The 25,582-nt window shown below is 49.2% G+C and overlaps 9 protein-coding genes across 9 annotated transcripts; 4 read left to right on the top strand and 5 right to left on the bottom strand.

Annotated features, from left to right (window-relative positions):
* Window positions 1-70: 70 nt before the first annotated feature.
* EI90DRAFT_3027606 (CDP-diacylglycerol-inositol 3-phosphatidyltransferase) lies at window positions 71-1,375 on the bottom strand. The gene is made up of 6 exons (XM_039058001.1): window positions 1,222-1,375; window positions 1,105-1,159; window positions 871-1,045; window positions 702-815; window positions 562-640; window positions 71-502 (listed from the first exon to the last, which is right to left on the bottom strand). The coding sequence occupies exons 1-6, from the start codon at window positions 1,318-1,320 to the stop codon at window positions 185-187; spliced, it is 840 nt and encodes a 279-aa protein (XP_038923827.1). The 5' UTR covers window positions 1,321-1,375; the 3' UTR covers window positions 71-184.
* EI90DRAFT_3027608 (uncharacterized protein) lies at window positions 1,302-5,302 on the top strand. Its single transcript, XM_039058002.1, has 9 exons — window positions 1,302-2,013; window positions 2,063-3,481; window positions 3,540-3,698; window positions 3,751-3,839; window positions 3,906-4,076; window positions 4,131-4,192; window positions 4,241-4,323; window positions 4,377-4,478; window positions 4,538-5,302. Exons 1-9 carry the CDS (start codon window positions 1,329-1,331, stop codon window positions 4,951-4,953), a joined length of 3,186 nt encoding a protein of 1,061 aa, XP_038923828.1. The 5' UTR covers window positions 1,302-1,328; the 3' UTR covers window positions 4,954-5,302.
* EI90DRAFT_2901614 (Nse1 non-SMC component of SMC5-6 complex-domain-containing protein) lies at window positions 5,070-6,172 on the bottom strand (the record flags this gene model as incomplete). Its single annotated transcript, XM_039054069.1, has 6 exons — window positions 5,070-5,300; window positions 5,348-5,462; window positions 5,522-5,682; window positions 5,731-5,823; window positions 5,881-6,023; window positions 6,082-6,172. Coding segments are annotated over 6 exons (834 nt in total), but the record flags the coding sequence as incomplete, so codon positions are not given.
* A 130-nt stretch (window positions 6,173-6,302) lies between these two features.
* On the top strand, window positions 6,303-10,980 carry EI90DRAFT_3027611 (uncharacterized protein). Its single transcript, XM_039058003.1, has 4 exons — window positions 6,303-7,183; window positions 7,240-9,031; window positions 9,092-10,488; window positions 10,535-10,980. Exons 1-4 carry the CDS (start codon window positions 6,611-6,613, stop codon window positions 10,829-10,831), a joined length of 4,059 nt encoding a protein of 1,352 aa, XP_038923830.1. The 5' UTR covers window positions 6,303-6,610; the 3' UTR covers window positions 10,832-10,980.
* On the bottom strand, window positions 10,814-12,009 carry EI90DRAFT_2963818 (uncharacterized protein). The gene is made up of 3 exons (XM_039055468.1): window positions 11,767-12,009; window positions 11,487-11,712; window positions 10,814-11,432 (listed from the first exon to the last, which is right to left on the bottom strand). Exons 1-3 carry the CDS (start codon window positions 11,871-11,873, stop codon window positions 11,046-11,048), a joined length of 720 nt encoding a protein of 239 aa, XP_038923831.1. The 5' UTR covers window positions 11,874-12,009; the 3' UTR covers window positions 10,814-11,045.
* Window positions 12,010-12,259: 250 nt separating this feature from the next.
* On the bottom strand, window positions 12,260-14,201 carry EI90DRAFT_2901880 (major facilitator superfamily domain-containing protein; the record flags this gene model as incomplete). The annotated part of the gene is made up of 9 exons (XM_039054074.1): window positions 12,260-12,468; window positions 12,521-12,582; window positions 12,642-12,991; window positions 13,049-13,429; window positions 13,487-13,517; window positions 13,569-13,721; window positions 13,778-13,846; window positions 13,902-14,000; window positions 14,062-14,201. 9 exons carry the CDS (start codon window positions 14,199-14,201, stop codon window positions 12,260-12,262), a joined length of 1,494 nt encoding a protein of 497 aa, XP_038923832.1.
* A 2,407-nt stretch (window positions 14,202-16,608) lies between these two features.
* Window positions 16,609-20,873, top strand: EI90DRAFT_3114590 (cysteine proteinase; the record flags this gene model as incomplete). The annotated part of the gene is made up of 19 exons (XM_039062685.1): window positions 16,609-16,642; window positions 16,702-16,843; window positions 16,900-17,066; window positions 17,131-17,317; window positions 17,378-17,486; window positions 17,546-17,648; window positions 17,707-17,928; window positions 17,985-18,199; window positions 18,257-18,659; window positions 18,713-19,045; window positions 19,098-19,189; window positions 19,239-19,412; window positions 19,463-19,572; window positions 19,624-19,780; window positions 19,832-20,089; window positions 20,145-20,342; window positions 20,398-20,514; window positions 20,565-20,694; window positions 20,752-20,873. 19 exons carry the CDS (start codon window positions 16,609-16,611, stop codon window positions 20,871-20,873), a joined length of 3,273 nt encoding a protein of 1,090 aa, XP_038923833.1.
* Window positions 20,874-20,914: 41 nt separating this feature from the next.
* Window positions 20,915-22,146, bottom strand: EI90DRAFT_2963827 (Pre protein translocase subunit Sec66-domain-containing protein). The gene is made up of 2 exons (XM_039055469.1): window positions 21,990-22,146; window positions 20,915-21,921 (listed from the first exon to the last, which is right to left on the bottom strand). Exons 1-2 carry the CDS (start codon window positions 22,078-22,080, stop codon window positions 21,353-21,355), a joined length of 660 nt encoding a protein of 219 aa, XP_038923834.1. The 5' UTR covers window positions 22,081-22,146; the 3' UTR covers window positions 20,915-21,352.
* Window positions 22,147-22,170: 24 nt separating this feature from the next.
* On the top strand, window positions 22,171-24,708 carry EI90DRAFT_2963832 (citrate synthase-like protein). The gene is made up of 18 exons (XM_039055470.1): window positions 22,171-22,227; window positions 22,295-22,385; window positions 22,437-22,496; window positions 22,551-22,589; window positions 22,649-22,723; window positions 22,778-22,892; window positions 22,946-23,033; window positions 23,087-23,328; window positions 23,382-23,471; window positions 23,534-23,560; window positions 23,616-23,694; window positions 23,748-23,873; window positions 23,931-24,084; window positions 24,142-24,178; window positions 24,238-24,306; window positions 24,367-24,402; window positions 24,456-24,485; window positions 24,538-24,708. The coding sequence occupies exons 2-18, from the start codon at window positions 22,299-22,301 to the stop codon at window positions 24,579-24,581; spliced, it is 1,398 nt and encodes a 465-aa protein (XP_038923835.1). The 5' UTR covers window positions 22,171-22,227; window positions 22,295-22,298; the 3' UTR covers window positions 24,582-24,708.
* Window positions 24,709-25,582: the final 874 nt, after the last annotated feature.

Genomic DNA, 25,582 nt, shown 5'->3' on the forward strand with positions numbered 1-25,582 from the left:
GAGTCCTGCCTAGTGGCGGGTCGCATCATCTGATGATGTGGAGAAAGAATATGATTACCCGTGGATTGACAGACGTCAAGGGACGGTGGTTCGTCCCAGAAAAGGTATGCTGTATTATGGGGTTATCTAGAGATGAACACACTCAGAACTATAAAGTCTAACGGTTTATTTTTTTTAAATCAGACTACTCCTCCTTTGACTCTGCCATGGCACGTTCCAGCCTCCGGCTTGCACGCTCCGCTATGTCTAACCCAACAAGAATTTTACTGGCCTTCCATAATTGCACCACATTGATGATGTTCTTAAGGAAACAAACACCAGATGTGAGGACAGCGAGGAGTTGCGGCCAGGTTATGTCAGCAACATGTGCTTGATAACGGTAGGGAAATCCAAGAGCAAGAGATCTGAAAGGTTCACCAATCGGTGAGGTCTCCCACTTCTTGATGAGATATAAGGCGATGAAAAAAAGCTCATTCCCAGCGCAAATGAGAAAAAGATTCAGCTTCGCGCGTCAAAACTATCAGGTATTTGAAATCCCGAGAACATCATAATCTTGCGTACTGGGTTGTAGTAAAATCGCAGAATGCGACTGACTTCGCTAGTGACAGCTTTATGAGTCTTGGCTCCAGTCTCAAGGGAACTACCGTGTAACATAATGAGCTATGGGGAATTGACTGATGTTTGAAGGGGTGTAGGCTTACCTGTACATGTGCATATAATGACTGCTGAAATCCAAGGCGATCAAAAACTGAAAAACCGTGGCATAATCGGGGTATGCGGAGGAAAGAAAACATAATAGACATGAAGTTGTGCAACTAAATGATGTTAGTTAGCTGGGACACGGGCTAGAGGGAGGCATGCGATATAAACCGGTCAGTGACCATATCCAGAACGGCACCAAATCTTGATGTTTGCCCCAACTTTCGAGCCGCAAAGCCATCCGCAGCATCTAAGATGCACGATAAAGCATATAAAAATGTGCATGACTTCGGATGTGTGCTCATGTAGTGCAAGGACAAGGCAGCGAGAATCACTCGAGTGTAACCTGACGCAGATCGCATTGAGGTGGCGACATAAACATGCCAACCGACGTTTAGATGTTACCTATCAGGTTAGGCACAAAAAGGAAAACATTCTCTTCCTGTGCTGTTGCGATATCCTGGACAGCAATCAATGTGAGCGCATCAAATAACAATCGCAATACAACACTGGTATACTTGCCAGAGCTACCTTCGCCCCATCTACATCAGAGTTGCGCCTTCTGCGCTCCTCAAAAAACGTCTGGGATGCGACAGAAGATGAGCGACGCTTGCGTTGCATTAAGGACTATGTGTCTCAGGTCTGAAGGGGAAATTAAATTGAATAGACGCCCTTCGGGGGCGGCAAGCGCCGCAGGCTCTTATTGCCGTACTCTTCACATGCGACCTGCAGCACTATGGCACCGAACGAGGCATCTGAAGACGCTGATTCCAGGAGGGGCTTCTGTGCTCCCCTTTTCTTCCTCCACTTGTTTCTCATTTCCTCGGAGCAGTCCTGTCCGAACGGAGGGAGGAACGGTCCAACGTCTCTCTGCTGCAAGTGGCTCCCTGCCAGAAGATGGCTGCGGCCCTGGAATCGAAGGAAGGTCGAAGAGAAAGCTGACACGATCGTCTAAAGTCCCATCAGAGACACCAGATTCACCTCTGTTGCCAAATGGTGTAGACCATGGTACCTCCGACCCGAGTGGGTCCTTCGAGCAGTCAGGAGCTGTTGGGCTCCCTCCCCCTTGGCTTCTTCAAGAGGCTTATGAGAATCTCCTTCTGACATTGCATCCCCAGATACAACACCGAGCGGCATATTCTTCTGGTGATGGAGGCTCCGTCGAGCCTACACTTTCGCTGTATTGCCCTATTGAAGGCGGAGAGTATGTCATTGATGCTACTGTCAGAGAAATTGCTAGCAGGGCTCGCGCGGATGTTGTAGTTATTGATGCTTTGGATCTGGCAGCTGGAGAGCATGGCAAGTACGGTAAATGTATGCATAGTTTTACCGCTTGTACGAAAGCGACCTGATTTACAGCTAGCCGCGTCCATCATTAATTTTCATTCGAATCCTTTGCACCATTCGCCGACCCCTACACTCATTGGGCGGCAATTATGGGCAAGAAACGAGAAGGACGAAGAGATCGACGGAGAAGGGATGGGACTGCCCTTTATATTTGGGGAGCCTCAGTCTTTTACGATCCAGATCCCTGTCGGAGTGCAATCTACCTCATTCCGTGCGGCGCGCGGCACCCCTAGTGGTGCTTCCATCGTCCCCTTGGCTCGGCACGGACCTTCACAACAAACAAAGGCATTCTTCCATGAGATAATAAATATCGATCAGCCCGTTCCAATCTGCAGTGCAAGTGTGGACAAGGCTGAAGCTTCTTCGGCTCGCCCAAGACTCATATACATCAAAGATTTTCCGCTCATCGCAAGCCAGTTCTCTTCGTGGTATCCCGCTTTGCTTGGCGCGGTACGGACCCGTCGTCAGAACGGCAACCCTCGTTCTTCTTTGCCAATTTCTCAACCCACGACCATCGTGTTCGGGATCACTCCTCCATTAATTGGCCCATCTAGGCCTTCGTCGAAACTTCCTAGTTCCCAGAGCGTCGTTAGTGTGCTCACTGGGAATTCTTTGACTTCCACTAAGCTTCCTCGTCCCGAATCTTGGTCTGAAGGTGATTCCAAATCCAGGGAGCGCCGTCTGCGCGAGCGACTAAGGAAGTGGCAAAAAGGAGACGATTGGCTTAGTGAACTGCCTCACTTTGGGGGAACATCGTTGCCACACAAATATCCCAGGGTTTTGCGGGCTGACTCGAGCCTTCTCGGGAGTGACAACATTCTATCTATTCCAACAGGGAGCAGTCCTCGCGCTTCTCTGGATCCAGTCGCTGCTAACAAAAACGGCTATTTCAGGGTGGTTGGAGTTGTGCCAGCCTCTCGAGATCCCACAATGGAAGCCACCGGCCGATTCTCACGTCGCCTTCACTATAATGAGATGGCGTTCAAAATGGCTGTGGCAGATGCTGGGGGGTCATTGCAGGGGCATATTGCACTGCCAACATCAGACCCAACGAAGGTGGAATCGTCACTATCTGCCTTGACCGTTGCATGGACTCAATCGTTGGAACCTTGGAAAATCTTGAAGGCGGCCGCAGATGCGGTCGTAGCATCGCGATTGGGGGTTCTCGGCGTCCAGCGCACCGAATCCCTCGATCTTGTGACCATTACCTGGTCTGATGTCGAACGAACGATTATAAGTGAGGCAGATGCACAACAGCTGAGGAAGGACTGGATAGAGAGTTCTGCCTCAGCACTAGTGGACGAGGAGAAAGCCGACGTCGATGCAGTCAGGGAAGAATCAACCAATGATGTCGATGAGATCCTTGAGTCGGTAAAGAGGGATCCAGATTTGGATCAACATGAGCAGCGCTTGCTTGGCTGCATCGTTGACTCGGGTACGTTCCCTGTCATTCTTTCGTATGTGTTGAGACGGTCTGACTCGGTGCAATGTAGCCACAATGCCCACAACATTCAAATCCGTCCACCTTCCCCCCGCTACAGTTGACTCCGTGCGAACCATTGTCTCACTTCCCCTTCTTCACCCCGAAGCGTTTGCGACTGGTATCTTGAAGACTCATTCGATGAATGGAGTACTCCTCTTTGGCCCCCCTGGTATCGTCTTATTCGATAACTACTCTATGACTCTAGCTCATATAAGCGACAGGCACAGGCAAAACTTTGTTGGCTCGTGCAATTTGCAAAGAGAGTGGCGCCCGGATGATGTTAATTAAGCCTTCAGATGTTATGGACATGGTACGTAAGTGTGGACAAGCAAGGGAGATACACCTTCTGACTTGCCGCGACCTTTAATACGAACAGTATGTAGGCGAAGGCGAGAAGCTGGTCAGAAGTGTGTTCACTCTAGCCAGAAGATTGTCCCCCTGTGTTGTTTTCCTGGACGAAATCGATGCCTTGTTTGGCCATCGAGTTTCTTCCCGAGATGGTGGGAGCGCTATGGCACATCGGGGTGTCATAACAGAGTTCATGCAGGTAAAGCCTTGTCTATACCTGTCCTTCTGAGCATGCCTCGACCGTATATTCAAGGAAATGGATGGATTGAAGAGTTCAAGGGACCAGTCCGTTATAGTTATCGGCGCTACCAATCGGTATGCCCAATACTAAACAAGTTTGGTGACACGCTGATTGCAGGCCAGCCCCTTCGATTTGGATGATGCGGTCTTACGGCGATTACCGCGACGCCTATTGATTGATTTACCCGGTCCCACCGAGCGAGAAGGTCAGAATTGGAACAAGGAATCGAACTGCACTCATTCAACTACCCTACTACAGAAATCCTGAAAATATTACTTCGCGATGAAACGCTATCCCGTGACGTAGATCTTGGAGCCCTTGCAAAGCGAACTGACGCTTTCTCTGGATCGGACCTCAAGCGTGCGCACTGCAGTCATTCCAAACTTGTGAATATGCTAATCTCCAATATTTAATTTAAGATCTTTGCATAGCGGCAGCGCTTGACGCAGTTAAGGAAAATGTAGATGTCCCCTGGGCTGTTCCGTCGAGGTCCCCAACGCCTGCGACAAAGTTTGAAAACGACCAGCTTGTCCCTGACATGAAAACCATCGGACCGCCCCATAATGCCCAGGGCATCGATCCTAAAGAACAACATTTGCTTTCGCGCACATTATCCTTGCGACACTTCAACAAAGCATTGAGGGAGATAACACCTTCGGCCTCTGAGGCTCTTGGCACCCTAGTCGCCATTCGAAAATGGAACGAAGAGTTTGGTGAAGGGTCAAAGGGAAGACGGAGACGGGCATGGGGGGACAGGTTTGGATTTAGTGCTATTGGTGCCACCACCAGTGACTCTACCGAACTGAACACTGTAGAGCCTCACCAGAGCATATAATCATCGCGTTCGTGTTTCCACCATGGGGAGTAGCTGCGAATTCCCATTGGCACTTGGAAATTCGATTTCCATTGATGCTGTGTAATAGAATCACCGCCCACCGTTCCACTATAGTGCTAAACTTCTGACGCAGCAACATCTGGCTCTGTGAATTGCTTGCGGCGTAACTTCGACTTTTCGCTGCCCTCCCGAACCGCTTCTTCACCAACTTTATTGAGACCTTGCGATGACCAGCCCCCGTCACATGAAGGGCACTTCAATGGCCGCGATTTGGCCGCCTTTTTTCGAGCATTGAAACAATGCTCGTGCAAACGCACTCGGCATTCTGGGACAAAGCATGATAAACCCTGTGATGACTGTAAGGACGAATACTGAGGTTCGAGAACGACGATACCTTAGTGACGATGCGATCGCAAGATGCACAAAGAAGAACTTCATCTTCATAAGTCGATTTAAGATAAGGCTCCAGTTCCAGAATAGTGCGTGGTGATAAAGAGTACCTCCCATGTCTATAGTTGTATGGGGCGGGTGTTGGACAATGGGATAGATATCCAGTAGATAACCTTACCTGCTCTTGAGGAGCCACCCCCGAACGACAAAACTTTGTAACACAATCTCTGCCTGTGCTTTTGTCATGTTCCCTCTGGTTGTCAGACTGCTCACTTCTCTCAAAGCGGCAAGCGAAGAAACACAAAATGTTTCGTTGGGCGCAGTCATTATCTGCTCCACCTGAGGTTCAGGGCACAATTAGAATGCGTAAGTAAAAAAACGATTAACAGCTGTGCAACTTGCAAGTTGGCGGAAATATGCAACTTCATTCGGGCTGTACTGAGTGGCCATCTGAGCTATCTCGTCTCCTTTATCATTCGTCTAGCACCAAACATAATGGCTCCTCAGCTTCAAATGACACGAGATTGTCCAGCTTACTATAGCCCAGAAAACCCGGCCGTCCACTTCGCTATCGCCTCGTCGGAATGCAAGTCCAAGGGGCTCAAGCGACCGATTTGTCTGAACTACCATGTCATTGAAGTAGTCTTCCGAAAATACGACGTTAATTGACGCATTAGTGCCTGGAGACAAATGGGTCCCGCCTGTGAGAGCCAATCAACTAAAGAAAAGGCCTTTCACTTTTAACGGCAGCAACAGATTGTCGGGCCAACGCTTTCGCGACGCTGTCTGTGACCCATCCGCGAGAGATGACAGATTGAAGGAAAAGCCTTGTATAAAGTCAGTCGCCAGAGGCGAGGGCATGGCTGAATTTGTCCTAACTTGTTGATCTCTGAGGTGCTCATGTAATTCGAAGTAATGCCCTGCGCGGTGCCGAAAGGTCCTTTTCGCACATATTTTCACGCAACAACGTTGGTGTAGTCATAGCCACAGCTTTAGGGAGAACAGCTTGTTCTGGAAGCGCCTGGATATTTCAATCTGAAGCGAACATGAACTCTATCCATTGACTATGAAACGGAAAAAAAGCCAGTTGCGCTGAAGAAACTGCTGCAACGTGTCAGGCTCGTGTCCTCGGTGACTCTGATATGGACCTCCCAATGATTTCCCGGATGCTTTGAACCCTAGCCTCAATCTTTCCCGCTTTATCCACACTGTAACCGTGCCCTCCAATCAACCTGGCCGTTGACAAAGAGACTCCGCTGCCTCTAAAATGTCGCTTTTCGGTGGACGGACAAAGGCAAATCTACCCCATTCGAACGAAAGGGTCGAGGTTATGAAGGGGGGAATGCCCGGGAAGGGAGGTATCACCCCACCAGCCCCGGTGTCATCAAGGGCGAACGTGTACATCAACCAGCCGACTCGGATGTCTTCCAAGACTGCATCCAAGTTTGGGCTGTCAACAATGTATTCTCCCTTCTCGCCTAACCCTTCAAGAAGGCCAACCAGAGGGTGGACGATTCCAGTGACGGTTGCAGACCCACTCACCACTACGAAGGTCAAGCCCGCTGTTGCTGAGTCGTACGGAAAGAGCGGGTCTAGTTTGGCCCCGTTGGGATCTGCCTCCAATCCCGGAGGTCTTAGATCAATGATTTCTCGCACTTTTAACACACAGCATCGTCCTCAGAACGAGAATAGCATATCTACACCTAAACGCCCTCCAGAGTTTTCGGAAGAAAACCCGGAAGCACCGGCGATTTCCCCTGCTTCAGATGTGATTAAGGAGGACAGCGGGAAGCTTGCTGGCCGCGTATTGGGAGCTCCTTCGCACTCATCGGAACGGAAAGTGAGTCAGCCTCTCGAACGTCCGGGCAATTGTTGCTCAATGTATTGAATCTTAAGGTGACAAGTATCCCTTCGGAAAAGGAAGGCATCTTACCCAATGAAGATCAGGCGTCGAAACAAGACCCTCAGGCATCAGCTGCAGCGAGGGGATCTGAACAGTTGACCAACGTGTCTCCGGCAATGAAGGGGAAACATTCGCTTCAATCTGAGAGTTTCGCTGGGAACTTGGTCTCCGAACCTGATGGTCCTGGTAAGGGGCTATCAATGTTGAACGGTCCAGCTGTGGCGAAACCGCGGCTTACCAGCGGCTCGACTTCGTCACAGACCGATCCGAAGACAATTCTGGGGATTCAAGCCGTCGGATCCGCTCTGGAGCAGCTCTCACCAACTGTGACATCCTCAACAACGAAATTCACTGGGCTCATTCCGCTCCGAAGCTCACCCGGTAGCCCACTGGAGGCGACTAGGCCTATGCCTCTCCCTTCTTCACCCTCCCATAATCCTTCAACGAACGGGCTCAGTACATCTGTTTCTGCGGTTCATGGATCATTAGAAGACAAGCGATATCCGCATCCAGCTGTAGCGCTAAGTGCTCCAATTCTCACGGCATCCCCGCGTCTAGAATCAATGTTTTCAATCGAGCAAAGGCTTCAGACATATTCTGAAAAACCCCCAGATTCACCTCAATCCAAATCGTTAATATCTCCTCTCACGTCAACTTTTGTGAGCGCCCTTTCATCGCCGCTCCTTGTGGAATCTAGACAGTCGTCTTCCACCATGTTGACTCCCCGCCCAGAAACTGGTTCAACTATCACTATCTCCGCCCCGACTCCGCTGAAGGCCTTATCCTCTCCCTCATACAGCGTTTATGAACCCGTTATGGATGGGCATTCCGTGACTGTTCACCCATCGGGTCAAATCCGCAGGGTCTGTCCGAAGATTGAGCCGCTTGGATCAAAAGACGACTGTCAGGCATCTGGGGGTTTGTCTCATACTGTCAAGGACATACCCTCTAGTGTAGTAGGCGTTGTCATCAAGACGTCAAATGGTCAACACAAAACGGCAAAACTGCCGCGTTCGCCCCCGCCTAGAAGTCCAGGGATAATCGTTTCATGCGTGCCCTCCTTGGTGCCAATTTCTGACCCAGCCCCAAGCTCTCAGCCTTCAATGGGGACTACTGGGTCTCCTGATCCAGCTTCAGAAATTCCAACGACCGCCCCCCCGTTGCGTGTAACAAAGAGTGAACCTTTGCGTGCCACTTCCCATTCTGGCGACTGGGACATTAGCACCCCATCGTTCGACAGTCAAATCCAGACTTCCTCTCTTATCCCTGTTTCAGGCACAACAAAAGACACTATGACAACTACTACAACTTTGCCAAACGGTCGAGACATTTCACTTTCGCCAAAATCGCCCATCCTCTCATTACGAGGGGCCCCACAAGCCGCTGAAACCCCAACCGTGTGTGAGGTCGTGGTTCCAACCACTTTGAGCAGTAACACGCCGGTCCCGTTGGCCAGAATCCAACAATCTCCTCCGCAGTCTCCAATCACCAGCGGAAATGTTATCTCAACCCCGAACAGAGTCCGAGCCAAGGTACTGCCACCCATTTACGTCCCGGGGGGATCAAGCATAGCAACGAGTCCCCCCCCCACACCATCTTTCAGGTCCCGCTTCACACCCGTAGCAAAATCACTGGGTTCTCCCTTACCCGCAATTCCTCGAACTCCACTAAAGGCGAGAGAGCTGGATCCCAATGATGCCACAGTCCCCGAAAGGAAAGCCACGACCGAGCGGCCGTTGGAGCAGAGCTTGTCTCCCAAAGCATTCAAGGACACAGGATCAGAAGGTTTGGCTAACGATAATTTAATATTTCCACCGGATAAGGCTAATTCGTGGAAAAATATAGGACCGTCTGTGCCTCGTGATGACTCGAGTGACGGCATGGAGAACCAACGCGTATCTTCTGGAGACAATACCCCACGGCCGAATTCGCCCCCGCCAACTTCAATGTCGCTTCCCCTAGAGGAGGCACTCCTCTCGCTGCTTGGCATTCCCTTCGTGCCTCGGGCCGTCGAGCCCAGGTTTGAGAATGAGGAGAAGTCATCCACACAACCCTCTTCTGATATTGTACCGCACTCAAGTCGGAATGCCGTGCTGGTGATCGAATCCCCTCAGACCGTAGACTCAAGTGTAGACTCCGTCCCTCCACTTTCGGACACACCAGCACCGTCAGCACTTCATCCTAAAGCCATAACAAAACCATCTTCCGTGGAAACTCCTGCAAGATTGTCCGATGCGGAGGATGCCAAGCCGGCTGTAAACCCAACCCCGAAACCCCATACCGCAGAGCTATTGCCCGCTCCGTCAGCCAGTGAACACAAGCCAGACTTCACACATCCCTCTGCCGCACCTGACGTTGTCCCATCCCAACCCGTTCAACTTGGGCCGTCGGTACCCGGGACTAAGTCACCAAATTTACTGATGAAAGAATTGCCGGCCCCCCCTCCCACCAAGACTCAGTCAGCTTCAATTCAATGCGTACCCAGACCAACTAACATTGAAGAAAGTCTGGAACCTCGGGAGCATGAGGGTAAGAACGGATCCAAGAACATTCGCTCAGCGCATCCAGTATCCCAGGGGATTCCCGTCAAGGATTCAGTATCATCCGTGGCGAGCAACGCGCCCCTGCCGCCCGCTCCTCACCCAGCACCACCGGAAGCAAAGGCTATAGTAGGGCCTGGTATTGCTGGCAGTGGTTCTTCCACCTCGACCCCCGCTCAAGCGATCACACCTGTGTCAATTCTCAAAAATGCTAGTCGCATCGTCGGTGCATCCGAGCCTAGATATAGTCATCGGTATCAAGCTCCAGCAGCCACAGTTTCCATCTCTCCCCCAGCAGCTCCCAAGGCTTCAAATCATTCATTCAAATTTTGGCGCTCAAGTAGGAGTCGAACCCCCGCTCATCTCAACGCATTTCTTTCTGTTGGGTCGCTGCCTAATCTAAGCGCGCCGGTTGAAGATCCCGAACCCCTCAATGCCCTGGATGAGTTTTCCTCAACATTTTTCCCAATATCCCGGACTAGTAGCTTTGGATCATATCGTGATCCAGCGCCTCGTTACCGTGCCCCGAGCCCCCCCTTTTGGGAAGCATCGATATCTTCTGGGAAAAAAAGGTTGGAGGAGTTTGTTGCGGTCTCAATTCCACCTTCAAAACGAGGGACACCTTTCGCGTTCTTGTCGCGCAAGGGCCGGAAACGGGCTGTGTCGGTGACATCAGTTGAGGCAGCAATTGGAGGTTCACAGGTAAGTGAGCTCGGCTTGATCATGTTTTGGTGCTGATGAAGGATAGGTCATTGGCTCCGTGACCGATCGATACTCGAAAAGCATAGTGTCGGATGTGTATACCCCACCGCCTTCGCCTGAACCAGTCGAGAAAGTCGTTCTCGGCTGGCACCAATCATTGGCATCAAAACCGGATAACATCAAAGTTCGAAGACCTGGAGTAACTTGGGACACTGAGATAGAGGGACCGAGCAGCCCCATAGCAAGTCTGCCAGTTCTCGTTGCTCGAGACAACTGGCCGCCAAAGGCGGATAACGGTCAAGAAAGTGAGGATATCATCGGCCTCGATGTCAGGGGTATATAGCTGAGCATGCAGTAAATATACCCAAAAATCATGTTTCCCCATGAACACATAACTGCCTTCCAAATTTTGGTCATGATTTTGTTTGAATCCTACGAGTTTCTCCCATTACTTAAGATACACTGGGTATTGGAATCTGTGCTGAAGGTGTCCGTAAATGCAATGCCACGGGTGTCAAGATTACCATAACCATCCATGCCCGAAATCGTTCACTGTTTCAAAGCTTTGGGATACGGAGGGTTTTGCTGACCATAGCCGCCCCCCAAGCGACAAAGATCAAGCTCAGCGCATGAATTTCACCGCCCTCCCCTGAAGTCCCCCAGAGAGTGATAGTGCCCAAAGGCAAGCCTTTCTCCCCTTCTATCCATCCTTTTTTCGTCATGTACGCCATGAAGAATACAAGTCCAAGACTGGTGGGAATGGGCAAGCCTTCGAAGTATTGGGACTTGCCAGTGGCATCTTTGGGTACAAGAGCAACCGTAGCATTGAATCTCGCAAGACGCGCAAGTCCACTGCAGATGAACCCTGTGAGTACTATCGTATCGAGGAAGGTTCGGAAACCAATTGTGAATGCGAGCACGGATGGTGCTACACCGAAGGATATCTTCAACACAAAAGCATCAGGTAAGAAATGACGAGAGAAGGGAGCTGCACGCACTAAATCCGCCAAGCTATCCAACTCTTGACCCAAAAGGCTAGAGCTATTCCTCCATCGCGCCACCTTTCCGTCAAAAAAGTCGAACATGAGTCCAGCAAGAGGAAACGCATGTGCATGCCAAAGGTAACGAGTATCATTTGTGAGGAGGTATCGCGCGGACGAAAAGATAGATAAGGACCCGCAAAAGCCATTCATGACGGTGACAAGGTCAGCCAGGCGGAAATTGCTGGCAAAACACTCCACGATGAGTTCCACGTACAGACTTGAGAGCACGACTCACCGGACCATGGAGAAGTGACCTTCCGTGTTATCATACTGTTTAAGAGCACTAACATCTTTCGATGTGTCGTCACTAGAGGTTGTTCCACTAGCACGCGCTGTCGCCATTGCGATTGACAGTGACGATGTGACTTGATCGGCGAATAATGCACTGTCCGCCGGCAACTTGCATCCGTTACCCACGCTGCCGATTCTGATGAGCCATCTCACTGTTGAGTACCGCCAGCTTTCACTCTGTCTCGTCCATCCATTATATTCATGCTCGGCCTTCTTCACTGGGTGCCATTCATCGTCCGTGTAACCCACTAGTTTGTTAGAAACTCTCTATCGTCCATACATGCAGTTGAAAGAGTTTGGTACTGTAATGGGATCATGACCAAGGCAATATACCTGCTGAATGGGAAGGCCGAGCATAGCGAGTACGACCGTGCAAGTCAACTTTGACATCCCCAAGTGGGAGCAAACGGAGGGTTTGCAGCCTGCTCCATATATATCTAGACCCTATGTGCCCACCTTCGCCACAATGCAGCAGCGACGACGGTGACACCACAAAGAATTCCAGTACAAATCTCAAACGTGGGCTTCCAACACTGAGTGCCTCTGCAGATAGGGTCTGGACCAGGTTTGCGGGCACGATCCGAAAAGGAGGCGTAAAGGAAAGTGAATATGGGAGTCCCCAGGAATGGGGAGTAGGATATGGTGCCTAAACAATGTTCAGTAATTGGTACATGATTCCATTTGCCAAGTCTCCACACCAAAGTTGCGCGCCGCATTTCTGGAGCCCCAGATGAACTCAACGAGCGAAGGAACAACTGTCCTGATGGGAGAATATCCATCAGCGTGAATGGGGCAATTGCTTCGATCACAGTGGATTACCAGAGCATTCCGTATGCTGCTCCCGTACCCAGACTTACAACCCACAGTCCTTGTGGGGACGTTGTGCCAGCCGCCATCCAGCAGGATGCAGTGAGTAACACGGAACACGACAGCCACACGAACACTGCCCGACTCATTACTCGAGTTCTGTGAAAAATTAGTTCTCCAGTACTCTGCCTCTTGGCAGGGGTCGGGGACGCAATATCAGCAATCGATCCAGTGAGGAGCCTCGAGGCCGTGTTGGCGAGACTGATTAGGCGGACTTGTGGGCCAGCACTGAGCTGAGTTGCTTCTCCAGGATAATCAAACGATGCGACGATAGAGCCAATATTGGATATGACCATTTCAGACTGGAAAAAACGCGTAGGTGAGAATCCGTAGACTGAGGTGTTTGCGGCTCGACTGACCATGCCCATGCAAACTAGCATCACGATTCCCAGCAACCAAAATTCCAAGTCTTGAAGCAGAGAAAGTAGGCCCTCGCGTTGATGAACAAGGTCGCCCTCAGATGATCGGATGAGAGGTGTGTGCTCGTACGGCTGATCATCGTTCAGGGAATCGCTGCTTGGCGAGGATGCTGCACCCCGAGAGATCCCTTGGAGGCCCAAAGTGCCAGACAAATTCGCTAAGCCACAAAAACAGGCGAGGAAGTATAAATATTTCGGAGCATCCAGAACGTCATCTAGGTCGGCGAAAACAGCATTTCCAATTGAAGAAAGTAACAAAGGAGAAAGTCCGAACAAGGCTGTAACGATGCCAGTTGCTAGTCCAGAACGCTTTGGAAAGCCCTTGTGCAAGAAAGTTATTCAGCACTGGAAAGGATTGCATCAATATATGCGCCAGACCTTCGAGGCGCCAAATAAACATGAAAAATAACTGACGCAACGCACGTCAACTACGGGGGTGCTTGCGAGAGTAGCGACTTACGATGCCACGGTTCCTAATCCACACAGGAAAAAGCAGAACACTAGCAAGACGAAGATCGGAGTGGAGCAGGTATGGCTGGAACCAGCGTAGCGAATTGTCGAAGCGAACAATGAATATCCGACACCAAACAATCCGGATGCTGCCAAGGCGCACCTATTAGTGCAGAATTGGTTTGAGATAGATCTCTTTGGTCAAGGATTTGAGCTTACACCCACGGACCCTTGGTATCGATGACAATGCCCCAGAGGGAAGCAAACGGATATTGGCCCATCATTCCACTGGGGAGGATTATTAGTGAGTAATGGGACGACCATCACATTGGGAGACGCTCACGCAAGAGCGATGGTTGAAATCTGACGTTGGGTCAGCTGAAGATGAGAGGCCAACGACGGAGCGAAAAGTGGAAAGCAGAAAATTCCACCAGCGGAGATTCTGTCATTTCGCGTTAATCTCAGGCGAGCTTATGACGCAGGTATTTGGATCGTGAACGAACGCATTCAACGCCACGGAAATGCACAAAAATAAGGTTTTTGATGAAACTGTCATGAGGCGAGGTGAAAATGAACGGAAGCGGGGAACCAATCCATTCGCACGATGAAGGGCTGTTGAGTATATTTGTATTCCAAGTATCATTGCAGGCTCTTTTGTTTAACCACGCAAGTCTTGCGAGTGCACTTGATCTCAGGACCAACGCTCACTGACAACATGGTACAAAATGTGATTGAAACCCGGGGCACTAAATATATATGATGCACAAATGGTCACACATGGTAGCGGTTTCCGAATGAATGTTGCGGTGCCGCGTAAGGGTACCCGTCTGCATCACCATGAGTTGACACCGAGTGATAAGGTGTATTTGAGGCTGTATGACTCCAGTCCGCATTCGTCATAGCATGCGAAGCTGGATGATTTTGTGGTACTGGTGCAGAATGTAGACGCTTGCTTGGAGAGTCCCACGAATCCTCCTCGAGCTGAGTGCCATACCGACGAACAATGACAACAGCATCTGATCAAAAGTTGGGTCAAACTCAAAACTCAAAAGGTGCTGTGAAAAAGAAACTTACACAGGTTGATCAGCATGACGACTACAAATATCACAATCGAGAGGATCTTCACAGCAGGTCCTCCAATACAAGCATCGTCATTACTGTTATTTTTCTTCACACAAGTCTCTTTGGTATCATGCCAATGATGGACCAGTTGGATGATCCAGTTGATGCTGAAAACGAAAGAGGCGGATAGGTAAGTGCATCGTGGTTGTGCGCGATAAATGCCTACCCCAATGCGAGATGCAAGAGAAGCGAAACCAAAAGGAACGAAGCAAAGAAAGACACCAACGCTCGTTTCCGAGCTAGAGCTCCAATGAGCCCGAGTAGGGAGGCAATTGCAGAGATGGTCTCCACGACACCAACGATGATGAGTGCTATCTTCAATCGCCCAGTGAGGTTGACGTCTTTAACATCCTGGGGACCTGTCGGAGGGTTTACTGATTCTGGATCCCATCACTTGCACAGGACGGATTTGACTCACGAATGACGGCGTACCAGATAGACGCTGCTGTCAGAGCTGATATACCGAAACTTAGTAAGGCAACCACGAAAACCCCAAATCTAACGGGCTAAAAGACAGCGAAGACTATGAATGGCCAGGCAAAAACGGCGCAGCAAGCACTTACAATGCAACAACAGAAATGCTTCGTCATTTTGCTGGCGATCAACGCTCACGCGGAAGAGGGAGTAGGAAGGTTCAAACTCGAGAACTGGTTTGAAGTTATAGGAAGATCAAAAGCGGTGCACTTGTGCTCATGTGCCCTTCCATAACCGACGGGCACCGGAAAAATTCAGGGCAAAATCATTCCACCGACCATCATCCGGGGGGCTGTGAAAAATGATGCGATGAGGGGCTTTGAGTGCTTTGTTTGCTTGTTTGCATTATTCTGAATATTTATGAGTGCTACAAAGAAAACATGTTTGACGAATATATATGCACTCATCCTTAGCTTCGCCTGGACCCCCACACAAATTACGACAGGGACATTTGCGAATTACGGTAACGAACAAACCCTGGACGTGCCATCAAACTTGCAAGCGGCTTTTCGCCCTCAGATCAGAGGTTACTCGAGTACGAAAGAATATACCATGTTTGCCTCGATCCGACAGCTCAGGATGGTTCCAATATCGGATGAGACAATGTTGAACTGTGCTGTACGGATGAACGATAATACACAACATAACGGGACGCCCACAATCCGCTCTCCGACGCTCGCACACCATACATGTTTATTGGATATATCAACATTAGAGAAAACTGCAGGAACAATTGCATGTATGCCTGCTGGCTGACAGACAAGCGGACGAGAAAATAACAAGATTTTACGCGCGCAAGCCCAAGATGGCCATGCAGACATTACTAAGTTTCAGGACCAGCTGTAGCCGATGGTCAGACCTAATGCGGAACGCATAGGTGCCATGTCGAGCGACATCCTATGAAACCCAGGATCTTCTTGCACGAAGTTGACTCATGACCGACCACAAACGGCAGAGCCGTTCCAGCTACGGGCCTTGCGGCAACACATAGACACATGTCGGATACTCTAAGGATCGTGCGTGATTTCATGAAGGTGGGAGAGAAGAAGAGATGAAAATCGAGAAAGAAAACCGCTAACAAGAGTGATAAAACTGGGAGTAGACATTCACGAGTCGGACATATGCATGTTGAAGCGGTCCCATTGCCGCGTTTGAGCAGAAACACCCAGCAATGTCGAAGTTGCTGCAAGTTTCGAATTGCTTGAGAATCATCACTTTTTATACACTTTTGACGGGAATTCCCGTGGATCGCGTTACGAATCCCAAGTCACCACTTTCACTTGGGCTGTTCCGCGCGCCTTTACATCCCTTTCAACAATTTGTGACCCATCGGCATAATGGTCCGTGTATATGGAACGAAGGTGGAAGGCTATATCTGAAGAGAGTGTTCTTTCTAATAGGCTGACGGTCAAGGCTCGGACGTGATCGAGGCTAGGTCCGGAGTACCAGCACTCATGGAAGTTGACGACCCAATCACTATTCACGACCGTGCGTGCTTCTTTAGGGCTTGGGGAGGTAATATTAGGCAACTCATTCCGTGCCCTTAGATGAAGCGTTCGCTGCCAAGAACATGCCTGAACTGGGGCATGACGTTGAGGATTTCGCTCACTGTACTTGGAGACTAACGAAGTGGAAAAGCCTGGAGAAGAGGCTTACCGGTCCGGAATTTGAGTGCGGTGGTCATCGATGGTTAGTGCTGACAACTACCGTCCTGGGCCCAAACTGTCAGTCTGATACCGAGGCAGGCGCATATTGTTGTTTCCTGCTGGAAATTCGAACGCTCCTCCAAACGAATCGGTGTCAATATATCTGGACTATGCGGACCCAAAGTCATCAAATGACTGGCATGCCTGTGCACAATTTTCCCTCGTCATGTCTAACATTCACGATCCCAGTCTCTACGTTGTCAGTCGTAAGTGGATGTTTCAATGTTATCCAGGTTTCTAGGCATTTAGTCTGCACCGCTCAATCCGTAGATGCACACCATCGATTTGTCCCCGAAGAGTGTGACTGGGGTTTCACACGATTCCACGATCTTCGGAAACTCTACATCAGTCAGGAAGGACACAAACGACCCGTCATCGAGGAAGACAGCGCCGACGTCTCCGTTTTTGTCCGTGTGCTAAAAGATCCTACGGGTGTTTTATGGCATAATTTCGCTAAGTGGGTCTTTCAACCTGTGCCGCCGGTTGTTTCACAAGTTTAAGTTGCCCCTTTCCTTAGTTATGATTCGAAAAAAGAGACCGGATATGTTGGCCTGAAGAACCAGGGCGCAACATGCTACATGAATTCTCTGTTACAATCCCTTTACTGTACTCATTACTTCCGAAAAGTTGGTTTAGCTGCTGTCTCAAGTCGTGCTCCGAGGTTTCTCACCTGCATTCATCTCAGGCTGTCTATCAGATCCCTACCGAAAGCGATGTGCCTCATGAGAGCGTCGCGCTGGCGCTGCAACGTGTCTTCTACCACTTGCAGACGTCTGATCTCCCCGTTGGTACGCCCATCAACTCATTCACTCGCTGAACAATATTCCCACTCATTCGTTCCAACAGGCACGACCGAGTTGACGAGATCATTCGGTTGGAAGTCTTTAGATTCTTTTATGCAGCATGATGTCCAGGAGTTTAATCGAGTCCTCCAGGACAAATTGGAAATCAAGATGAAGGAAACAGACGCTGAAGGTGCTATCAACAAACTTTTTGTGGGGAAGATGAAGAGCTACATCAAGTGTGTTAACGTTGAGTTTGAGTCGGCGCGGACGGAAGAATTTTATGGTGCGTTGTTCTTTGGAGGCCTAACATTAAGTCACCGACGCCTTTCGGCATGGCAGATATCCAGCTGAATGTGAAAGGGATGAAAAACCTTCAAGAGTCTTTCCGGGATTATGTTGCTGTCGAAACACTTGAAGGCGACAACAAGTATCAAGCGGAAGGATTCGGATTACAGGATGCCAAGAAAGGGGTCATTTTCCAGTCATTCCCCCCCGTGTTGCACCTCCAACTTAAGCGATTCGAATATGATATCCAACGTGATGCGATGGTCAAGGTGACCTTCCTGTGATATTCCTTCCCCCCAGAGTTGAAACTGATTCCATCTTTCGAGATCAATGACCGACATGAATTCCCTTTCGAGATCGATCTCGGCGAGTTTCTCGATGAGAGTGCTGATCGCACAGAGTCGTACATATACAAGCTACATGGCGTCCTTGTGCACTCTGGCGATTTGCATGGCGGACACTACTTTGCGTTGATTAAGCCAGATCGGGACGCAAGGTGGCTGAAGTTTGACGATGATAGAGTTACCCCTGTCACGGATAAGGAAGTTTTGGAGGAGAATTATGGCGGTGAAGCCCTGAACGGGGTGTTGCCCCAGGTTCAACAGCGGAACCAAGCACGAAATGCTGTCAAACGGTTTACGAACGCGTACATGTTGGTTTACGTCCGCGAATCAGCTATGGACTGGGTTTTGTCGCCTTTCACCGAAGCTGATACACCACCGCACCTAAGTACGTCATTTTTTGCGCGACTTTAGACAACCATTTGGATTTGACGGCTTTAGAGCAACGACTCGATGAAGAGCGTGCTGCCCAGGAAGCCAAGAAACGGGAACGGGATGAACAGCATCTTTTCCTTACAGCTAAAGTCATCACCGACGAAACATTCCGTCGTCACCAAGGTTTTGATCTCGCCTCGTTTGATGACCGCGTGTGGCCGCCGTCAGAACTTCCTACATTCCGAGTCCTGAAAACAGAGTCGTACCTTCAGTTCAAGTCTCGAGTAGCAGAGCATTTCCACTTCCAGGAGAGTCAAATTCGACTTTGGGTTCTGGTGAATCGTCAAAACAAGACCGTGCGACCCGATACTCCAATACCTGAAAACGAACACGGGTTAAGTAAGTTTTGATACCCAGTTCCTGGAAACAAGTTTTTCAACCAGAACCCTAGATATTGAGCTTGTTCGTAACAACATGGCTGCACGGCAAGCGGACCTGAAACTATACCTCGACGTTGTTGACGATGATTATAGCGCCAATAAGGTATCGTATGTGATTCTTTATAGGATATGACCTTACTTCGTTCCGACAGAGCCTGGACAGTAATGCCGTGATGATCTTTCTGAAGCATTTCAGTGTCAACGACCAGACACTAAAAGGCATTGGGAAGGTTTATGTGCATCGAAATAGCAAAGTGGGCGATATGGTGCCAACCATCAATGAGATGATGGGTTGGGCGGGTTCCACTCCCGTCAGGCTGTATGAAGTCAGTGAATGTTCTCTCGGTCATCATTGGGAGAACTCATTGGGCCTCAGGAAATCAAACCAGGAATGATAGAGCTCATGAAGCCCAAAATGACTTTCGCGCAGAGTGAGATCCAAGATGGCGACATACTTTGTTTCCAGGTCGAAATACCGGAACGAGAGTAGGCTTCTTGTTAGTTTTTCCCCCGGCGTGACTTAACCAGCACTTCTAGGGTACACGACCTGGAGTCACAAGGGTTGTACCCAAGTCCGGTTCAATATTATGATTTCTTGCAGAACCGGGTCCTTGTCCACTTCAAACCGAGGTTCGAGGACCAAGATAAGGAAGAATTCAATCTTGTGTTGAGTAGAAAAACGAACTATGATACGGTATCATTGTTATTGCACTCTAGGTGGTGGTCGTCTTACTGTACCCTTTAGATGTCAACTAAAGTAGCAGAACACCTCAACCACGAGCCCCTTAAACTCCGATTCACCTCTTCGAACCCCAACGGGACCCCAAAATCTATCTTGAAAAGATCGTTGAACCAAATGATATCCGACGTTATGGGACCCGTCAATCACAATTCCTCGCCATCTGTAGTAATCTTCTATGAGCGCCTGGAGATAAGTATCATAGAGCTTGAGACCAAACGAAGTCTCAAGATCATATGGACTGGCATTAACAACAAAGAAGAGGTATTGCGGAGGTGTCAATTGCTCTCACAAAATTGACTGACCATTCGGTTTGAAGGCCACATTCCCATTCCTCCTACCAAAGAACAACGTAGTTCACGATCTCATTGGCCATATTAACCGCCAGGTCACTCTTAATCCTAGTGGTTCCAATAAAATTCGTGTATTCGACATCTCGAGGGATGGACGGCGACAGAGAGAACTGACTGGGACAGAACTGTTAGGCACTCTCAGCGATACTGAGTTCTATGCGGAGGTGAGAAAGATCCAATCCAAATAACAATTCGTCTCAAACTTAGCCCACGATGTAGGAAATTCCATTAGATGAACTCGAGTCCAGGGACGCAGAAAAGATCATCGACGTCTTTCATTTCACCAAGGAAACGTCAAGAACGCATGGCGTCCCGTTTCGCTTTGTTCTTCGACAAGTACGTCGTCCAATGCCAGCCGTTTTCACGCTGATGCGAAGAAATTACAGAGTGAGAGGTTTTCGGACACGAAGAGGCGGCTTCAGGCACGCATGGGTGTCAGTGACAGCACCATAGCAAAGTACCGATTTGCCTTGGTGCAAACGTCTCATTTCAAGCAGCCGTCGTACATTGCTGACGGTATGTCCTGATGCCATTGGTGCCGCCGAGGCTTGCATCCTAATTGTCTTCCAACAGAGGACATTGTGTATGATCACAAGTGGCTGCCTGACGATGCGCTAGGTCTCGATCACGTTGACAAGTCTGGCAGGGCAGGCCGAACTGGTGTCAATGAGCGGGCTATTGTCATCAAAGGGTGAGCTGTCCCCGCGATGATCTCTAGTATTCACTCTGCTCTTCGAAAGTTTGGGATTTTGCATGATTGTGCCGAACTTCCTTTCTTATACTATACAGCGCCATTTTATCTTTCTATGGCTCGAATGCTCGCAGTTACTTTTTTTACGTTGTATCAGCTCTTAACATTGCCCATATTCTACTTCGTAACTTGATGGAAATGCAGGCAAACATGACTGATTCAATTAAGTTGAAAAGGTAGAGGGACAAGGACCTAAGCTACTTTCGCCCGCGCTTCTTCTTTGACGGCTGCTGTATTGTGTAAGTTGAGATGTTGTCACGCAGCACGGTGAAATGGAATAGGCACATACCTTAGCTGAAGAAGGGGTAGCGGGGGATGGAGAGCCTTGCGGCAGAGGCGATGCCGTGTTGGCAGGAGATGATTGGTTTGAGGCCTGCGAAGGTGAAAGTTCTTGGGGGGCAGATCTGGCACCTTGCTTTGTGGTTAGCCGTCCATTGTTTTGGGAGGGGCTATTAGTAGAGGTGGGTTCATGCTCGACGAGGGTAGTGACAATAGTCGGACCCTTTGTTGGACCGTTAAGAGTATTCGCGGACTTCCCAAGGGTTTCATCTGAGGATGGGTTAAAACAACGAGAAGGAATGCGGGGAGCGACGTCTTGCCTATTTCAGCCCTCTTTTGGGGTATATTCATGAATACCTCCCGGTATTTTTCATTTTGCACAATCTCGCTTGCGCTCTGGAATATGAAACTCCCCCATCCGTCCAGGTATGAATTCGCCTCAGTGACGACCTCATATATTTCTGCCTCTAATTCTTTCTCGGCAGCTAGGAAGCTGTTCCAAAGGTCATCTCCTATGGATCCCTTTACTAACAAGTTGTTAAGGGCCGCCTTGTCCTCTTTAATCCGGAATGCGCGTGACACGTCTGCCACCGCACGACGGAGGAGTGCAGCTTTTAGAAGTCCGTCGCTAGCTGGTGGATCTGTTTTCTGGAGGAGGGTTATGTACGTGTCCCTATCAGGGTGCGAAGGGAACCACGGTTCATATTTCTGAGCTAGGATTGAGTGATGTGTGGCGTGCAACGTCAACAAATGCAGGACGTTCAACCCATTAACTACACACCAGCTTGCCGTCGCCTGTAGATTTTGGAAAAGAGACCAAGGCCCCCCACAACGACGGCTATAAAAATAAAAGGGACATACACCGGGATCATGGAGAAAGTAGAGTCGTTAGCTTATTGGGCTGGATTATGATATGCTGACGAGGGATGAGGTGGCAGTGCGATATTTGTCTTATTTAGTTTATTTCCGGTCCCACACTCACAATTAACGGTGCCAAGTGTCTTGCGTCTGTCTCTAACGTGGGTGTTTGGAGTTGATCTGTACTCTACACGCACCCTAACTTACCCAATAATTCCCTCTATTCAGTGTCATGCCACCCTTAATTGTCGCTGCCCGACATGCGATAAAGTGTTCCGCTTTGAGAACCTCCTACAGGACTCGATATGCATCATCGCTGGTACATCCTGATGTTTCGGACATTTATGTAGTGTGCTCATTATAACCCCAGTCTCTGAAAGAGACCCTCGCTGAGATTATACCTGCCAAACGAGAGCAACTGGCACGGGTTGTAAGCTTTTAAATGTCCACATGCGCCGTTCGTGATTGATAGGCTTTTATTCAGCGGAAGGAATATGGCCAAACAGTGCTGGGAGACATCAAAGTTGGTGGCAGTAATGCTTCTGTTTGAAATATGATACTAGAGCTAAAATACTTCTCAAGGTCGAGAATGTTATTGGAGGCATGAGAGGACTGAAGGCCCTCCTCTGGGAAGGTTCACTTCTTGACCCTAATGAGGTTAGGGCTTCTATTTGCATCACTGTACACACGTAGAGGCCAATATCTCATTAGGGCATCCGCTTCCATGGTCTTTCTATCCCTGAAGTTCAGAAGGTACTCCCAGCAGCCCGGGGCGGGAAAGAGATTATAGCGGAGAGCATGTTTTGGTTGCTCATAACAGGAAAGGGTAAACGCATGGAGACATCCTCGATGAACTTCATCCAATTGGTTCTCCGACAGTACCCACCGAAGAGCAGACTCGTAGATTGTCACAGCAACTAGCAGAAAATGGGGCTCTGCCTCAATACGTCAAAGATATTTTGGATGCGTGAGTCTGTTTCCTTTCTCAGCGAATACACTGAATAGAACCCAATTTTCAAGGTTTCCCCGGACGCTTCATCCTATGACCCAGCTGGGAATGGGGGTCGCGGCACTCAATCATGACTCCAGATTTGTAAAGGCCTATGATAGGGGTGTGTTGAAGTCTGAGTATTGGACCTACGCCTTGGAGGACTCCTTGGACCTTTTGGCCAAACTACCGAGTCTCGCCGCCAGGATCTACAGGAACGTCCATCGTCCGGATCTTAAACTACCCGACTTGGATAAAAACCAGGACCTTGTTGGTGCGCAAGCAAGCTTAGTTCAGCACACCCTTCTTAGTGGAGCGGTCGGACAGGGAACTATGCCACGCTTCTCGGCTATGGGGACAACGACGGCATGAAAGAATATTTAAGGCTTTATATTGCCCTTCATGGGGACCACGAAGGTGATGTGTCATCTGATGATCAAAAGTCTGACATATGCACCTCTGACATTTCCCTACTGTAGGTGGCAATGTTTCTGCGCACACCTCTCGTAGGCTCAGGATTTAATATGGCACGACTGAGCGACGCTGACTAATTATGTCAAGATCTGGTAGCGTCTGCTCTAAGCGATCCTTATATTTCATACTCTGCCGCTCTGTTTGGTCTCGCAGGACCACTTCACGGGTAGGCACCTGGATTCCTCGACTTTCTCAAATGCAAACACTTAGCCCTCATAGGCTGGCGAACCAGGAGGTTTTGAGATGGATACTTTCCATGAAGGACGCTGTTGGAGAGAACGCCTCTAATGAACAGATCAAAGACTATCTGTGGTCCACTCTCAAGAGTGGCAGAGTTATTCCAGGGTATGTTAGGTGCAAATCCTTAGTCCTCGACCTCGTCGTCCTCACTTGATCCGATAGTTATGGCCACGGTGTATTGCGCGATCCTGATCCTCGTTTTATTGCTCTTCAGAATTTCTGCGAAGTTCGCCCGGAGCTTCAAGATAGTCCTATTATCCAACTTGTCAAGAAAACCAGCGAGGTTGCTCCCGGCGTCCTAAGGCAACATGGAAAAGTAGGTTGAACAGTGCTTCATTGGGGGATTTGGACGTATTCCGACCTTTCGACGCAGACGAAAAATCCCAATCCAAACGTGGATGCCACGTCGGGTAAGCGCTGGCCAAGGAACTTTTAGGTGTATTCACTGCTCACATCGATTTTCACGAAGGGTGTTTGCTCTATCATTATGGCCTCACTGAATTCAATTACTACACCGTGATTTTTGGCGTTTCTAGAGGTTTGTCGACTATTCTTACGCGTACCCGACTGTACAAAATGAACCTCCGTATTTTCATAGCATTGGGTTGTCTCGCTCAGATTGTGTGGTCCCGAGGTAAGTGCAAGACAGCGTCGACCGAAGTAGTATTGCTGAACCCGAGACTGTAGCTCTCGGCCTTCCTATTGAGCGACCAAAGTGTAAGCGACTAATCTTCTGAAGACTGAGTGGCAAACTAATTACTGGCTGCAGCTATCACGCTCGGAGCGATCGAGGAGTTTGCAATAAAAGCGTAAAAATCGCTTTCATCTTAGTCCTAAACTCGTTTGACTAGGGAGCGTAGAGTTGTAGACTAATAGAACTGCAGACGTTGTCTTGCATGACGCAAGTTGGTCGGGCAAATGCAAAGCCATTATCTAAAGCAAGTGCACGAAGGAAACGACATCAACAGATCATTTAAAAGCTTCAATGTGTGGAATGAGTTGTCATCTCCCAATTTAAGCAACAAAGTGGCCACTACAAGAGTGAGGATCCCCCATTCTAACGAAACCCCCAAATGAATACACCAGCGTCTCCATTCGAAGTAATACGCCACACAGTCTTAATCCTCTTCGAATCCCGAAACATTTTCCCGTTGAACACTGCAGAATAGAAAGCCTCGTTAGTCTTCTATCCTATCCTATCTAAAAACAAGAATGGGAACTACTTACTAGTCATACACCACAACTAACTCACCTTCGACAGAAGGCCTATCGCTAAAAATAGGTGCTGCCAACAAGCACGGATTTCGAAGTTTTATTTTCTTCGGCAGGTCGTCGTTCATCGGTATACGAATGTCCCGTGAACCAAAGGTAACATAATCTACAAAGAAATGGACATTCACGATTGATAAACAAGTTCCTGGAAAAAAAAAAACACACCACCTTGACACTACCCCCAAATCCATTCCTCTTTCTCAGCCACTTCGCCAAAGCCTTCCTTCCTGCCAAATCGTATCATAAGGTCTAAAGTTCCCCAACTCACTCGCATCCTCAGGAAACATCCTCTCCTTGCATCCCTTCTTGTGAACTGCTTCACATGCATCCCAACGGGAACCAGGCAAGAACGCGTTGAAATCCCAGAAGAGATCGGCGAAGGCCGAGGACATGTTGTCCAGTTCTGACGGACAAATCCCCGCTTCACCCGAAACAGGATCAAAATCGATCTCAAACTTCGCACAAAACTCCCTAATCTTCCTATCCCCTTCATTGTCCAACGCCTGATTAACATCATCACTTGTCTGCCTCCCAACCAAATG

The sequence above is a fragment of the Cantharellus anzutake genome (genome assembly GCF_015039405.1).
Source record: "Cantharellus anzutake strain C23 chromosome Unknown EI90scaffold_1, whole genome shotgun sequence".
In the NCBI taxonomy this organism is placed as follows: domain Eukaryota; kingdom Fungi; phylum Basidiomycota; class Agaricomycetes; order Cantharellales; family Hydnaceae; genus Cantharellus; species Cantharellus anzutake.

Coding starts and splice junctions, on each gene's coding strand:
- EI90DRAFT_3027606 (XM_039058001.1), bottom strand. CDS start 1,320: ATGCAACGCAAGCGTCGCTCATCTTCTGTCGCATCCCAGACGTTTTTT. Junction 816..870: donor CTGGATATGGTCACTGACCG/GTTTATATCGCA, acceptor AACATCATTTAG/TTGCACAACTTCATGTCTAT. Junction 641..701: donor CATTATATGCACATGTACAG/GTAAGCCTACAC, acceptor GTTACACGGTAG/TTCCCTTGAGACTGGAGCCA.
- EI90DRAFT_3027608 (XM_039058002.1), top strand. CDS start 1,329: ATGTGTCTCAGGTCTGAAGGGGAAATTAAATTGAATAGACGCCCTTCG. Junction 3,840..3,905: donor CTTCAGATGTTATGGACATG/GTACGTAAGTGT, acceptor TAATACGAACAG/TATGTAGGCGAAGGCGAGAA. Junction 4,479..4,537: donor CTCTGGATCGGACCTCAAGC/GTGCGCACTGCA, acceptor ATTTAATTTAAG/ATCTTTGCATAGCGGCAGCG.
- EI90DRAFT_3027611 (XM_039058003.1), top strand. CDS start 6,611: ATGTCGCTTTTCGGTGGACGGACAAAGGCAAATCTACCCCATTCGAAC. Junction 7,184..7,239: donor CGCACTCATCGGAACGGAAA/GTGAGTCAGCCT, acceptor TTGAATCTTAAG/GTGACAAGTATCCCTTCGGA. Junction 9,032..9,091: donor CAAGGACACAGGATCAGAAG/GTTTGGCTAACG, acceptor GGAAAAATATAG/GACCGTCTGTGCCTCGTGAT.
- EI90DRAFT_2963818 (XM_039055468.1), bottom strand. CDS start 11,873: ATGGCGACAGCGCGTGCTAGTGGAACAACCTCTAGTGACGACACATCG. Junction 11,713..11,766: donor GGTCACTTCTCCATGGTCCG/GTGAGTCGTGCT, acceptor GTGTTTTGCCAG/CAATTTCCGCCTGGCTGACC. Junction 11,433..11,486: donor TGGATAGCTTGGCGGATTTA/GTGCGTGCAGCT, acceptor TTTGTGTTGAAG/ATATCCTTCGGTGTAGCACC.
- EI90DRAFT_2963827 (XM_039055469.1), bottom strand. CDS start 22,080: ATGATCCCGGTGTATGTCCCTTTTATTTTTATAGCCGTCGTTGTGGGG. Junction 21,922..21,989: donor CTACAGGCGACGGCAAGCTG/GTGTGTAGTTAA, acceptor ACTCAATCCTAG/CTCAGAAATATGAACCGTGG.
- EI90DRAFT_2963832 (XM_039055470.1), top strand. CDS start 22,299: ATGCCACCCTTAATTGTCGCTGCCCGACATGCGATAAAGTGTTCCGCT. Junction 22,386..22,436: donor CTCGATATGCATCATCGCTG/GTACATCCTGAT, acceptor TTATAACCCCAG/TCTCTGAAAGAGACCCTCGC. Junction 22,497..22,550: donor GAGAGCAACTGGCACGGGTT/GTAAGCTTTTAA, acceptor GCTTTTATTCAG/CGGAAGGAATATGGCCAAAC.